Raw genomic sequence first — 16223 nt, 5'->3', positions numbered from 1 at the left:
CCTAAACACGTGGCGTTATAACAAATGCCTGGGCCACGAAATAAAATGGTGGGTGCTGGAATGGCTGACCACATCCAATGGGTACTCAACTCATGGGCTGATTTTGTCATAACATTCGCAATGATGTATACATGACAACAATGCCATCACAGTTAAAAAAAATTTTGACTTTTATATAAAGTGTCTGTGTACGTATATGTGCATGCGTTCGGTAAGCCTTTGTTAAAAAAGAGTTGCTTTATTCTTATGGTCTCTCTCCAGTTTATTGAGAGCAAATTGTCAGTGTTTTACACAAATTATCGCATATACTGAAATCACCCGACGACTTTGTTATAACGAGAGTGTACATGACTCAACAGGGTCCCCATGTTTTTTAATGTGCCACTTTTTACTTTTTAACTATCAGTAGCCGTAAAGTCTAATTTTATATCTACATACATACATGTATATGCATCGTGCATGTGTATCTTTGTGTGTGGGTACACCATCGTCTGTCATTTTGTTCTTACCAATTCCTTGGAAAGAGGAATGGACCTTGTATTTTTTCTTGTTTTTGTAAGTCATTTTGAGACTATTTATTATGTTCATGTAGTGGCTTTTGGCTTTTAAGGGGACACTGAATTGGTTTGTAAGCACTGTGAGATTATTTGTGCAGGTTAGCCTGGAGTCCCTAGGCCATGTTTCAAACACTGTGGGTGCATTTATGCAAATTTATTTAGTAGAAAAATCAACTCTAAAGTGCTGTCCTCTCTGCATCCTCCTTGCTGATTTCTAATGGCATTTCGTTTAACCCTCATTCTTGCAGCTTCGCTTGACTGCGCCTACTGCGCGGCTCGCCGACCCTCCAACAGAGTCAGTCGGCTGGCTGCTGATGGGTCGTTGCAATGTGTTTGCTCAGTTAAAAATGACCTTAGAGAATATTTGTGTCTGGAAAAACGTAGCTTGATTTTGTTTATTGACTGTATCAAGCTTAGTGAAGTCGATGAAGTCAAAGTAGCTCCGCACTAGCGCACATTCAAGCTGTATATTGGCTTACATTTCTCTAACTTAGCTTTGCTGGGCTGTAAGCTGCATATTCCTGTGCAACTGGAAGGCTACTTCAAGGCAGGAAAAAAAGTCAGCTACGTTAATCTGGGTGAAAATGAAATAAAATCACCCGAATCTTTTGTCATAAAGTCAAGGTATGAGAAGCACATTTTTGGAGGGTGAACTAGCACACTGGCCAGCAGTGTGACCACACATTTGCGATTGCTTTTTCTGCCAAGACGAATGCAGTTGCTGCTAGTCAGATATTTTAGAGGGCTAGCTATGGTGTAGCTTACTGTACGAGCATTATTCAAGAAATGCCCTGACTAGTAGCTCAGAATGGTGCAATCCAAGCAGTGCATGGTATCACAAGGCAGGCCTCAGCATACCATGTATGGTCGAGTCCACTTTTAACGATACCGCTCATAACAATGTATCGGGTACAACAATGAACGCCTATGGCACCGTCCACTTCTGTATGGTTGCTATGGTAAAGTAAACCGCTTATTACAATGCTCCAGTGCTGCGATATCAGATGTAACGATTGAATCTGGTTACAGCGTGCACCAAACATGTGAGCGGCCATTGACTCTCCGTGCCGACGGCATGTGCCGCGAGCTGTGATGCACCCTGCATTCCTTCCACCCCTCAGAGAACGAGTGTACTGCGCCACTTACGAGGAAGTGAGGGGAGCGGGAGAGCAGTTTTTTTCGAACCCCGCTCTCGGCGCTGTTGCTTTTGCATTATGCCCCCGCGGCTGCTCACTCGTGTGTGCATTCGCTTGGGCCTCGTGTGCATTGCTTTGAATTTGTCTGGGTGCTTCTTGAACTACCTTGAGTTTTTCGCAGAGAGGAACTCAGGGCAGATGTTTTGGAAATGTCCTAGTTCCTCACTGAAGAGGCGATCGTTGCGCCGATATGTACTGTAGACAGTGGTGACAGTGACGATGCAGTTGCACAGCCTACTCAGGTACTGTCTTCGCCGGAGGCCCAACGCATGATACAGTCCCTCAAGGACTTCGTTTCCGCCGAGGCCCTTTGGCTTAGCTAGATGAAGCACCTAAAGATGTCATTAAGTAGCGCTTGAAATGGGACGACAGCAGAGAAGACACGACGGCACACATGTACGGAATGGCTAGCTCTCATGTGTCTTCTCTGCTGTCGTGCCGTTTCAGGCGCTACTCAACGATGTGTCAATACCAACTAGTCCAACTGTCGATTTTACTCGCATAAAGAGGCTCTTGAAAAAGATGTGCACCAGCTTCGCTTGCAGCGAACAAAGCTGACTGGCTATGGCTCCTTTTCTGAAAATAAGTAGTAGTACGACCTCACTTGCATGCAAATAAAATGTTTCGGGCTCTGTTTCGTTTTTTTGTTTCACAACCCGCTTATAAAAATTATCGGTTATGATGCAATTTCCTTGGCATCTGGATCTGATAAGTGGATTAGACAGTATATTTATTCTAGCCAGCCCCCGTGTTTGTTGGCGTAACTCAGTGATATGGAGGACTACACGAGTGTTCTCACACCGTTCGGGTTTGAATCCCGGGCGGGGTTCCTTTTTTTAAGGGGGGACGACACTGGTCTTCAGGACATTTTTTTTAACCTATGTGCTTGAGATTTACACATTGAGTGTATTTTAACATCCTGAGCACAAATATGCAGTCAGTTTTCGTCTATGGGGTGTATGTTTAGAGTTGTGCAACATGTTATGCCATTTCGTTTCGGGCAATATTTTCATTATCTACCTATGAAATACTCGAATAGCTTTTATCCCTTTGTGCTCTAGAAGGACCAGGGAGTGCAACTATACCACAGCAGTAATTTTAGCCTTGTTTCTGCAAACGCTGTAAACTTCATAAACGTCAGGTCATCAATTTCCCATGTTTTTGTAAAACTAACTGCATAAAATCTTGTGTCAGCAAAAAGAAATTCTGTACTTTTGTGGTTTTATTGCACTGTTCAGTTCATAAGCTTTCGAATGCAGCAAAAATGATACAAATCGAACCAGTACATCTCAAGTTACTGTACCCGACAGCTGAACATGTTGGAGAAAAAAGTGGTCCTGAGAAAACGGCACAAAATTTGGAAACTTGGGCAAAATTGGTCATTTAGACGATTTCAAAGGGTGACAGCTTTGTGAATACTTGTGATACAGCTATGATATTTTGCAAGTACATTCTTTGGGACCTGTAGACTGCAAATAAAATTAATTCATAAAATTGATTTTTTTTGCGAAATTTTGGTCCTCAAGATTTGTGTCCCCCCCTTAAGTTGGCCAACTGTCGGCCTCGTGTCCATGTGTTATGTGCCTAGGGTACTATGGAGAGGCAACAAACTATTTCTGAAGGTGCAAGAGAAACGCCTCTCAGTTGAGCATCACCGGTGGCGTGGCGGACATTCAGCACTGCGTACGCCTCGGCTCGTCCTTCGTCACTGCATGAAACAGTACTTGCTCACTAGAATTGGTGTTAGGTTTATGCAGTCAATTTTTGAAGCACAACATGGGAGTAGTGGGAAATGGCAGTTTCTGAAGTAGTGCTAATGTGGGATTAGAGGAAACGTTGCAAGCCATAAAGGAACCGAAGCCGAAACTGATGTGAACTCTTCAAAAATAAATCCTAACTAGATTCCAACGCATATGCTTGTTGCCAAAAGTACTAAAGTTTTTCCTAACGAAAAATAACCGTGTAGGTGCTTATGCATGAACATTAAAAGTATCTTGGACGTGGTCCAAACATATCACAAGGCAAATGCACGTTTCAGGTCTCTGCTGTAGTTGTGGCCATTGCAAATGTTGCATGGTATTTTTTCTTCTTTCAGGCTTCGTAAATTCAATACTGCTTTATCGACGACATTAACAAATCCACTTCAGTGTCCCTTTAAGGAGAAAAAAAAAGCCATCATATGAAATACAAAAACTGAAAGTGCTGCTTAGCACCCAGTGTTTAGAAGTTTGCTGCTTACTGTCTAATTATCTTCACTAAAGCATTTTTCTATTCGGTGAATACTAGTCAGGGTAGGTCCAAAGCAACACGTTTAAATAGTAGCCAATCAGCGGCCATTGCTAGCAGCTGCACACACTTTGAGTGGAATGGCTAGCACTTGTGTACAGATTTTCAGAAACAGAATTCAGGTTTTTACGGCAAAAGCTGCGAGGCTTAATGGAAAATGAAGCTTTGCTTGCACATGGGTCCAAAGGTGCAGTTAATCCAAACTTCGGCAGGTACTGAGTGGTTTTAAGGCTAACCTGGTGAGCCTTTGGGCCGAACGAAACTGGCAGTGAGGCGTTTACAAGGTGAAAATTGTTCGGTTGCACAATAAACTTCACTCGCATCGCCTTGTAAGAATTTTATTTTTCGTCTGCGCTAAGTGGTCTGACAGGTGATCGGTAAAGTGATTTGCTAAGTATTAGGTTCTTCAGACACTGCACCGTAACACCAAAGTTTATTGCGATTTTTCGGCGTCGTGTAAAAGAATGAGAGATAGAGCTCAATCCGCTACTAGCACCATCTGCTAGGCTTGAGCTTTTTGTTTCGTTTATTCACGCAAGCTTCATTCACATGGTTAAATTTGGTCCAGCGGTCTACTTTTGCTGCGTACGTATTTTTTGTTGTGTGCTAGAGCTGGGAGAACCAACTTACCTTTTACATTCCTTCTTAGCGCAAAAATTAATAATATCGTTTTTTTAACCAGATCCCGTTGACTATTTTCAAGACCCCGGATGGACGCGGCTGGGGGGTGCGGACCGACCAACGGATTCCAAAGGGCACTTTCGTAATGGAATACATTGGCCAGGTGAGTATGTCTCCTCCATGCAGACTCATCTGCTTGAAATGTGCTATTAAAGGTGCACTGGTTCATCAGAACCTAGTAAATTAGACCTAATAATGTAAGTACACCTTATGAACTACTATAAGTAAATGGCACTAAATGAAACCTGAAGAATTAATAATGTAAGGAGATATTGATCTCCGTGTCGTGCAGGTTATATCAGAAAAGGACGCTGACGACCGGGCCAAGGAGTATCTTGCTGCAGGCAACACGTACCTGTTCGCTATCGGCTACTATGAATCAGACGATGGCTACACGGTGGATGCTGGGCCCTTTGGCAATGTTGGCCGCTTCGTCAACCACTCGGTAATAGCTGTTCCCCCTCTTTTTGTTTTGCTGCTGTGTTCTGTGCTTTTTGTGGTTGCCAAGCATGTAACTGTCCTGTCACTGCTGGTGAAGTGCTGCTATAAACTAGAATTACTGCAAACAAGCGTACAGTTAACTTCTGCTCAGCTGATTGAAGGACTACCGCATATGTGTGACTAAATAAGGCAGAAAGTTCTATTAATTGAGGAACACAGAAGAGGCCTTTGTTCAGCGTTGTAATTGTGGTAAAAATACAAACCATTGCAGCACTTTACACTGTACAGCTTGCTTGGATTAAGTAGTTGATTCAAACTGATTTCAGTCGTTGGTGCTTCACCATTACAGGAACAGCCATGAAATTTAGTTTGCCTTTTTGGCATTAGTGAAGGCAGTACATCTCAGTTCTGTAAGATGCCGCCAGGGTTCGTACAGGTCCGTGAAACCCTTGACATTGGAAATTGAGTTTTCAAGGGCTTTGAAAGCCTGGAATTTTTTCCTTCTTGATTTATTTTGACAACAAAGAGCAGACCCAATTATGTGACCAGGTTTTCGTGACTCGTATCAACACTCCCAGTCCAAAACATGCGTTTTACAATTTAAAGTGAGTTTCGGAGCACAGGCGTGCTGCTTTACACATTGGCTCGTGCGGAACGAAATCCCTGCATCGGACGAGGCAGAAATTAGCATAGGTCCCCTTCCAATTTTCCATACTAATTTCTGCATTGCCTCATCCGGCTATTCATTTTACATATCTTCCCGTTTTGAAGAATGGTGAAACCTAGCCTTAAAGATGCATACACGAGGAGGGAGTAGACAACACACAAGCTGGGACTAGCAACAGCTTAATGAATAAAATTTCGAAGGAAAAGCAAGGTCAGGGCATGCACCGTAAAAACTAAAGTAAGAAGGTCAGCTGATGACGCAATTCAAAATCTGCTCTTTTTGAAATATTCAGCTTCTTTGCCTGATACTATTAGTGAGGGAACACTCACGCACTTATCCAAACCATGCTTACGCATTTGATAAGCTTCGATAAGCTCCCGCTCGCACTTTGTGGTTCCCCTACCAATTATTTGTGTTTTGTCAAAGAGGGAGGTGCATCCACAACCTCGGCAATGGGCAGGGAAGTTTGCCCCTCCGCCTGATGTCACCGAAGTTTCATGTTCTTTTAAACGAACGTTCAGACAGCATCCCGTCTGCCCAATACAGTCAAACCCGTTTATAGCGAATTGCAATATGCACCGCGATTAGTTCGATATATTCAATAGTTCGATATAGCCGAACCCGCCTATAACGAACTTATCATTACTAGTTCACAATCCGCGGGAGCCCCCTCCCCCTCCTCAACTCCACCATCCCCGCATGCAAAAATGAACACAGTAAAGTAGCCGTTACCATACCCGAAATATTCCATTTATTGCAAGTATTAAAGCTACTTCCCGCCTAAACTGCCTACTTTGCAAAGAAAAAAGCGGTGATTTTTGTTTTCACTTTCGTTTTGGCGGCTTCAACTAGCATAGCGTTCTCTACACGAAACATTATTTGCATCACTTCGAGTCCGCGTCCTCCAAAATCTAAGAAGCATTGGCGGAGCACATTGACTGCCGAAAGCGCTTCATTATAAGTGTTGGACGGCTTTCACTCGCGACATCATCGGGAATGTGGGGGAGCTCTTCCCACAGTTCACCGATGCTGCTGTCTTGGTCCGGACTCGCTGACTGCGCGGGTTCCGTCCCGAGTCCCGCGCGTGGGAAACAGTTACGGAAAGTGTTGGGCGTCATGTCGCTCTGTGCGAGGCGCAATGTCTAAGTCGCAACTCTTGCTCCGTGGTCGCGGCCAATCCACATCTCAATCGCCGCTCCGAGACCATGCATTTTGGCGGCCATTCAGGTGCGCAGAGTTCGATATATCGGATGTTAACTTCATTATAAGGAATATGTTTCCCATGTATTTCCGTAACTGAATTATTTTTGTTCTATATATAGCATAATTCGCTCTATCTGGGTTCGTTATAGCCGGGTTTGACTGTATACACTTCATCGCACTTCAGCGGTATGCGGTAGATAACATTTGTTGTGCACTTCATGAATTTGGGTTAGGTTTCACCGTTCTTCAAAGTATGTACCAACAGGCCCAACACCAAACTTTTCTGTGATATCTTCCCGTTGCTTTGCCCCAGTACGTTTTGAATACTAATGGTGCTGACACTCCAGGGTGAAATAAAAACGAGCACAGATAAGCAAAGCTCTGAATGTGAGAACACAGTGCATCTAGCTCTTAAGTGTTACTGGAATATAATATTTTGACGGGTGTGTTGGTGGGCAGAGCCAGTAGAGTCCCCCTTCCCCTTAATGAACACAGAAATTTGGGGGATGAGAATGGCAGGGGTATTAAGTTATGTTCCTCGCTATCCGAGACTGTGTATTAAGAGCATTCGTAGAGCTCGAAAAAGTTCAAGGTGTTAAATATGGCATGGCTTTTGTAAAGCTCCCTCAGTATTACTGTGGGTGGGGGTAAACTTGGCCACTTCCAAAGGGTGGAGCCGCTCCAAAGAGCTTTTTCTTGAGGTCAATTTTTAAGATGTAAAAAAGCAAATGTTTAGCCTGTGAAAACAGCAGTGAAATGCTAGTATACGTGCTCCCCTGTACCCTTAAAAATGCCTTGGCAGGGTCTTGAAAGTCCTTCAATGTCCTTGAATTTTTTGTCCCTGAATCCTGTACGAACCCTGTGCCTTGCCGTTAAAGATGCAATGGCAAGTACCCTAATTTTCCCATGACTTTTCACAACTGCATAAGAAGTGCCTTATGACAGGAACTATGTGCCAAGTTTTTGCTCGCACCCTACACACTTGTAATATAAAGGAAAAAATGACATTTCAGTGTGGGAAACGTCAAATGGTGAAACAGTTGCACTGAAATCACTCAAAGGTCATAGAAATTAGGTTTCAGCTTTGCTGAGTTTTGCGTATGGAGCGACTAGATTTATAGTTGTTACTCTTGGGTATCTGTGCGAAGTTTTCAGCAACTTGAGCGAAAAAAAAACATGGTTGGCAAATTTTTCTGCAACAAAAGTAACCATTTTCTGCTGACAAGGATGTCGCCATCCGCACTGCCACCACTAATACAGTTGAACCCCTTTGTAAGACACACACTAGAGAGCAGTTTCTGGATCTTATATGAGATGTCTCTTATAAGCAGGGTGCCATGTTCTCACTTACTGAACCTGCAGTTCAGTGTGGGCACCCTATGACGAAAATTAGCACGAAAGAATGCTGCAGCTTGTTGCAAACAGTCTTTTATAATTCGTTTTGCCACCACAATTTATGAAGCGGTTCTGAATCTTTCTTTGCTTCATTGTTGTATTTACACTGTTTTTTTTACAACGGCCGCTTCAAGATTTCTCTTCTTCCGCTGCATGCCAAAGAAGAAACATCACAGATATTGAGTCTGACACCCTGATGAATAGCCGCAGTGCACAAGGTTTGCACAGGTCCTTGAAAACCTTGAAAACCCTTGAATTTAGAAGTTTAAATTTCAAGGCCTGGAAAGTCCTGGAATTTTTAAAGGGTCCTTGAAAACCCTTGATTTTTCTGGGCATAACCAATGGCCCTATCTTTTCACAAGAATTTGAAGTGTTTGTTGTGAATTTTAGGTTTTAAAAATGTACAGAAACATTGTAACAATTAAGTTTCAGTGTAATGCGTGAAATTACGAGTTGTGGATTCTCATTATTACGAGGCAACATTGGGAGCAGCACGTCTCAATAGAATTCATGTCACGATACAATCCCATGAAAGCCGGCTTCTGTTCTCTGTCTTGCATGTTCCATCTAGTCTGTGGACGGCCTTTCATTGCATGCTTGCTGTGCCTCATATGCTCCATCTGCGTTTGCTTTTACGTGCAAATGGTGGACGTGTACACAGTTCATCCTGCCTTGCAGCAACACCTGCTTAGTTAATTTCAGCTGATACTCTTGCTGACAAAGCAGGAGATGCAGGCAACATTAACTAAGTTTTGCAATCAAACAGTCTCAGCAAAATACCAAGAAAAAGAAAAAAACCTGTAAATATAAAATTAAAAAAATAAAGCTGGGGAGCATTCATGAACCCATAGCGCCTATCTAAATGTGCAATAATGTTCTTAGGTATTAGCAATATCAAAATTTTGCATTTTGTTGAAAAAGTTCTAAATAATCCCAAATAAAACATAAGACGGGACCTTGAAAACCCTTTAATTTTTGCTTTTGAAGCCCGTACGAACCCTGAGTGCACAGCTGCTTCTGCTGTGCACCTTGGCTATTCATCAGGCTTGTTGACTCAACATCCGCGATCCTTCTTGATTGTGAGCTATGCGATCGGGAGAGGCCAGTGTGCGCTCCTGGTATTATTCTTGGTTCGTGCAGGTGCCCTGCTCGCATGTGCAATCGCACTCGTACACTTGGCACAGTAAAGCCTCGTTTCATGAGACACTGTTACAAGAGACACTTGGTTATAAGAGACATTTCAATGAAAGTGGTTTGATTGGTTTTTTAATGTTCGCCATGCTAGCAACATTGCATACAAGAGACCTTGGTTACAAGAGACACGTTTTCCGGGTCCCTTGAGTGTTTCTTGTATAACGAGGTTTTCAGTAAGCTTTAACTGCTTCTGTACATTGGGTTTCCATTGCCAGCTGCTCGTCGTTGTTTCACAGCTGACTGAACCAGTGTGGGTTTGCTGAAGTTATAATAGTGACTGCACATGTTGGTTGTCCCCCTTTGTTCCCACAATGGATGCAGCTGCAGTTAGTGACTGGTGGCACCGCGTCTAAAGTTGAAATGTCTGTTACAAGCTAGATTGATTACCAAAATTCAAGCATAAGCTGTCTGTTACAACCAATGGTCTTCTATATCTAGTGTCTGTTATAAAAGAAGTAAAATAATGCGAAAGATAGGGCAGCCCACCACGTGAGCGAATTTATACCCGCTTGTCTCGTACATCCGTGTCTCTTGTAACAGGGTTCAACTGTACATATTGTATGTGCATTGGATAATTGCATGTAGCATTCGCTCTTAGAACAGAGTAGATGGGATAGTGTTTTCAGGATTGGGATTGAATGGGTGGCCCTCAGTGTCTTGCATTTTGTTGCTGGAAGCTGGTGTTTACACCGCTGCTTTGTAAAACCTGGCGGCTGTTTTTGATGTAAGCATAGGCTCATATGGCACCAGCCTGAGTTACCCTTTAAAGGGGCCATGAACACAAAATACAAGTTGTATTCCTTAAAAGGACTGATTTGTCCCGATAACAATGATATTAATCGTATGACAGACATCTGAATATGACAGACAGACAGAATGGAATTATAGTGGAGATATTAGGAAGACAGATGCAGCAGTGGCAACTTCCCATCCACTTTCTGGCGATTTCTATACGTCACAGAATCTTGTCCGTGCGATTGGCAGCCACCAGTATAAGCCACCGCCAAGGAACGAGACTGGCGATTGTAGTAGGACCTCAAGTTTAAATCAGTTATATAACTTGGTGGCTGGCATGTGGTTAATGCACTGATAATTATGTTTATGGTGCTGGGCCACATTACGGCGTTTGGCCCTGTAATACGTCACTGTAGAGGAAATTTTTTTCTACATTTCTTTCATTTTTTTTGTTACAAAAGTGTCTTTCATGTCTAAAAAGAAGCTAAATGAGTTAGCAAAAGCTAGTTCTTCCAAATTAAACAAAGTTGTATTTTGTCCTCATGGCCCCTTTAAATGCGTGGGAAGTGTTGATTGCTGCAATCACATCTGAACGGCCAAGATTGAAATGACACGAGTTCGATTCCCACTTTTGTGATGGAGGCGAAAAGTGGGAACCCCCGTGTGTTCGAGATTTCGGCGAACGGTAAAGATCCCCAGGTGGTCAAAATTAATCCGGAGCCCTCCACCATGGCGCGCCTCATCCCGTGTAGCGTGGGCGTGTTAAACCCCACAATCAATCAAGATTGAGATGAAGTGTCAAAGGAGTCATTCATGAGTCGCTCCTACCATCATGTTACCCAATGCTGGCGGCACCCCTTTAGTTATTCAACAAATCGCCAATAGGGTTTGGCATTCTTGCAGTTTTTTATTAATTTTTAATTCAGCTGAATCTCGCGCTTATGAAATTTGTCTGCTCCATAGTTACCAGTCCATGGCAAAATAGGTGTGGATTTTACGTGCGAGGGCAAAGCTGAGAATGCCACCCTACTTCTTTCTTCGCAGTGCAACCCCAACATGGTGGCCTGCTATGTGTGGGTTGACAACCTAATTCTCGACATGCCACGAATAGGTTTCTTTGCGAGTCGAGACATCCCCATCAATGAAGAGCTGACCATCGGCTACAACATAACCAACATGGGTCAGTATTGAGTAAGAATTAGCCTGTGAAAGACTGAGTTCATGCAAAAACAGTACGATATACATAATGATTCAAACTTATAACACACTGCGCTAAATTGACATTGACGAAGATGAAGGACGGCGGAACATGAGATGCATGCATACGGAAGCGCTTCCGTATGTGTGCATCCTGTGTTGTGCCGCCCTTCGTCTTCGTCAATTTAGCGCAGTGTTTTATAAGTAGTAATGCACCAACTAGTCCAGAAGCAAGCTCTTATTTGCAATAATTCAAAGTTGCTTCATTGGAATTTTCGGTTGATTAGAAGTGATGTGCTGATCCCGGCAATTTTATATGCAGTCAAGTGGAAGAAATTGCTCAATAATTCAAAGCTAGAACCCATTACATTGGTTAAGTGGAAGTTATTCTGAATAAAATTCATCAAGGTGACCGTCACTTCAATGCGATTAAAAATTTTCAAGTGTGAAAACAGTGGCGCGTTTTGAACTGATGTCGGCGCCACTGCAGCTGCGGCAGTACGTACTTGATAAAGTGGCTGGCCAGTTGAGACTTTTGCCAGGATACACAGCTCTTGCTTTTGAAGTCCTCAACCTTCTTTGTTGCGCACAGCGCTGTGTGAGCAGTTTGTGTCGTGGACGCTTACTCTTTGATTTTAGCAACAAGTCTCAACTGTCATGGCAACTCGTGTTGTACACTTGATTTGGTGATGAATTTGAAATTCTGAGTGAAATCAATAACGGCGACATCTTGCCACTGGTGAAAATGCTGTTCTTGTGCTTTTTGTTTGATTGGAGGTTTGGTTAATTCAAAGTGTTTTGCTGTCCCCTTGAACTTCGTAATAATGAGATTTCATAAAAGGGGTTCTGAAGCACCCTTTGCCAACTTATGGCACAGTGTGAGTATGTAAATGTCATGAGTACCGTATAAACCGGAATATAGGTCGAGTTTTTTTCCCAAAAAATCCGCACAAAAGTCACCCCTCGTCTTATATAGCGGTCATTGGCAGAATGTAAATCGTTGTCTGGCAACAATGTGCAAGCGCAGTCCGTCGCCATTGCCATTCGTGTCGGACTGCTCTCTCGCACTATCAGGCTTTTATTTGATTGCGCTTTTCTCTAGTTTTTCGTCTTTTACTCGTTTATTGTGCGTGCGTGCGTACATTTCTGTACGTCTCTGTTCCGAGATGAGTGGTGGCAGTTGATGCCAGTTCACCGCGGCGTTTAAGCTGACGGCGATTAAGTCACCAAGCAGAATGGGAATATGGCGGCGCAACGCCAGTTAGGCGTTTCGGAGAAAAGTGTGTGGTACTGGCGGAGCCAGAAAGCTAAGCTGTGCGCGTGCAACCCCACGAAACTGATCGTTCCGTGGACGTCAAGCGGTCCGCCCCGAGTTGGAGAACAAAGTGGCGGACTTCATCCGGGAACTTTGCTCACGATCGCTCCGGAGGCCATGCGCGGACCGGCTCCGCGAGCTGTACAATGAGTGGATAGCCGGCGACAACAAAAAGACCTATACGGGCCGGTTGCGACCGTGTCAAGCTGGGTGTCCTCCTCTTGGCAGTCGCTGCCCGACGACATGGTTACACGAGCGTTCAGGGAGTGCTTCATCAGCAACGCGCCTGATGGCATGGAAGATGACTGCGAAGCAGTCATCCTTGGACGTCTCTGAGAGCTCGGACGAGTGACTTCGGCAGGCATAGTGAGTGGCAGTGACGGACGGGCGTCGAAAATAAATAGAGACATTGTGAGTGCGCTTCTGTGCCGAATTATTCTTTTTTGTGAACTTTTCCCACCTCAGGGTAGGGGGTCGACCTATATTCCCACTCGACCTATAATCCGGTTTATACGGTAGTTAAAGATAGTGCGTATCAGAGATGCCACTGCATCTTTGACGCGTTTTCAAAACAGAAGAATGGAATAAAACAGCGTACAAAGAATGAAAGCGCATAATTATGTGCTCTTTTATTTTTTTAACTGAGTCATCGGAAGTTAGTGTAGGATAGTGAGCACTCGAGGTGGTGATGGTCCCCTTGTGGGCACGTCAGCAAACAGTTTACAGTTTAAAGCGTTTAACAACTAATGTGTTTTGATATGCACACTTTTCTTCCTGCCGCTTGGTTTTTTGAAGCCCCTAGTGTGCGGAACGTAATTATTTTGGCACGGGGCTTGCAGTTGAAGACTGTCATGCAGCGGTGGTACAGCATTGGCATTACGATTGGCTTCGAAGGCTATTTTTTTCTGGAAAGTCCGACAGATGGTATTATGTTTGTGTTGGTGGCGTGGCGCCAGTCACAACTGTACTCATTTTTGCTTGTCCGATGGAGAGCTCAATGCACTGTACTCACTCCCGCTTTCTTGTAATGTGTGATAGCACACTGTATCTCTGAAAATTAAGCAGCCAGTGACTGCACGGTGACATTTTTGTGTACGCATCAAATACATCAGTTACAAAGTGCTAGAAAATTTTACAACTGTGGATCCATTTCGTTTGCAGTGTTAATAACATGTTAGGGTTACCTTCTGTGCTGCATGATGAAGAGGTATTAAAGGAGCCATGAAGAGAAAACAAAAGTTTGTTTTATTCGAAAGATTAGGTGTTTCATAGTACCCCAAGCGCTTTCCCGGAAGCAAATGATGCTTTATTCACTGATAAATAAGGCAATTTAAGCCAAAATTTTAAATCTCCCGCTAAAATTGAACATTCCGTGACGTGTACAATGGCGTCATAGAGCCGGTCCATGAAACAGATACTTAGTATGTCGACTCCATATAGCACCCACACGCGGGAGTCGATCGAGACGGCGGCCATTTTAAAAATACTAGTAAAACCTAGTGCACCCGCAGCCCTAGTCATGGAATCGCCTGATCCGGAGAACAAAACTCTCGCCGAGGAGCTCGGGCTTGCATTTAACAACCTCACACCACAAAACGCTCAATGCTTCTAAGTGCACGAGCGGCAAGAGTTGTGGGAAAAGCGGTGGACGTGAAAGCGACCATTCCGCGATAGCCACAACAGACGAACGCCCAGCCGTCGGCACCGCTGCCTCGTCAGCCCCGTCGCGACGGACGAATATAGACTGGTACGTATGTGCCGTATTTTGATTACGGTTAATAATAGTTCAATTTCAGTAGCAGTATCACTTATGCCAGTTGGCCGGTGTCGTGTATGGAAAGCCGTTCGCGCGAGCTCTCTGCTTCGACCAGAAAGATACGAGCGTCAATGCGCGGTGTTTACGGCATTTTTTTCCCCAAGGTCAGAGCGATTTGACGAAGTCGGCAACGAGCGCCAGCATGTTCCAGGAGTGAGCTAACGTAAGGGTCCCTGCCGTAACTGAACAAACTGAAGTTTTCAGTGGTTGTAAACTGGAAACGAGCTCGTAACGACAGCAGCAAACCAACACCATTCGAAACTTACGCGACGACTGGCACTATCTCGTCGCTTCTTGCTGTTCCTTACTCCCCTCGTTTCTATTTTTACCTTTGCTGGTTGGCGATATGACGGCCAACCTCCTGTGAAGGGATTACGATACGAAGCAAGGTCGCGGCTGTGCGTGCTGGAACGGTTCGTTGGCCCCGAAGAGCCTCGAACCCGAAAATTCGTCTGCGCGACGGCGAGATGTCGAGCTCGGCCGGCGCGCTAGTTTCGTACGCATTGGCGCACACGCTTGCGAGTTCGTTCGGACCTTCAACCGTTTACTCCACCCTTCTTTGTCATAAAAAGAATGTGCAGTATGTTTCACGGGCATTTAGCTCGCTATGCAAGCTGTAAGCCCTGCCTAACATGTGTTTGCTTTTGCCGGCCTCCGCCAATCGCAGAGCTTAGCCCATGTGACGGCATAGGTTCTGTTGCGGGAAATGAGCTGGTGGGTCGCATGACCATTCCCGTTTTTCCTAATTATGTAGCTTATTTGAGCGAAGTTTGCGTTATAAGTGGTGTCGTTATGGTTCTAACGAGGCAATCTTTCGAATGAACCAAACTTGTGTTTTCTCTTCATGGCTCCTTTAAGGGAACAGCAAAGAGCAAACAATTTTTCTATTCAAGGAGGACACATGCATATAGTAGGACACATGCATATTTTGACACCATGCCTTGCGGTGGGGGTGTGACGGGGTAGATAAAAATGGATAAACCTAGATAAATACGATAGCCTGTAGGCATGATGTAAGGAGTGCTAATTATCTGAAGGTCCCACTGTTGATGGAACTCTTGCCTAACCAGAAATGCAGGAAAAAAGCTATTCGTTAGCATCTCTGCTGCATGATGTGTGAACACTGCAATGATGCGCAAACATGCATAATGATGGCAGCAAATCAAAAGGGGTTCAAAAGCTATGAGCATTATGCCGTGTGCAAAAAGTTATACGTGGCACAGATGCCATAGATGAGGTGGATGAATGACTGTAGCCTATCTTTTGCTTTGTGTGAGATGTGTTGCAGAACTTCATTTAAAGAAACCTGCTTTGAACGTTTAGGAGAAAGCACATTTACCGTACTGTAAATGCTTGCTGTAAAAAAGTCAATGGGATGGAAATGAAGGTAATTTTACGAGTGGTATTCGGATATAATCTGTGGTGAGTAACATAAGCACCCATAGTTTGAGTTTAAAACACACACACACACACACACACACACACACACACACACACACACACACACACACACACACACACACACACACACACACACACA

At 44.1% G+C, this 16223-nt stretch overlaps 1 protein-coding gene across 2 annotated transcripts in view; it reads left to right on the top strand.

Annotated features, from left to right (window-relative positions):
* LOC144158994 (histone-lysine N-methyltransferase SUV39H2-like) overlaps nucleotides 1-16223 on the top strand; it is a 45516-nt gene that overhangs the window by 27118 nt on the left and 2175 nt on the right. For both annotated transcript variants that reach the window (XM_077690217.1, XM_077690218.1), the window contains exons 9-11: nucleotides 4722-4823; nucleotides 5013-5165; nucleotides 11400-11535. In XM_077690217.1, the coding sequence (XP_077546343.1) occupies nucleotides 4722-4823; nucleotides 5013-5165; nucleotides 11400-11535 (391 nt within the window). The remainder of the gene's footprint in view (nucleotides 1-4721; nucleotides 4824-5012; nucleotides 5166-11399; nucleotides 11536-16223) is intronic.

The sequence above is a fragment of the Haemaphysalis longicornis genome, unplaced genomic scaffold, assembly GCF_048455015.1.
Source record: "Haemaphysalis longicornis isolate Haplotype H1 unplaced genomic scaffold, Haemaphysalis longicornis Haplotype H1 scaffold_10, whole genome shotgun sequence".
Classification (NCBI taxonomy): Eukaryota; Metazoa; Arthropoda; class Arachnida; order Ixodida; family Ixodidae; genus Haemaphysalis; species Haemaphysalis longicornis.
Note: the sequence above shows the minus strand (reverse complement) of the source record. Positions and strands in the feature narration are given on the sequence as shown.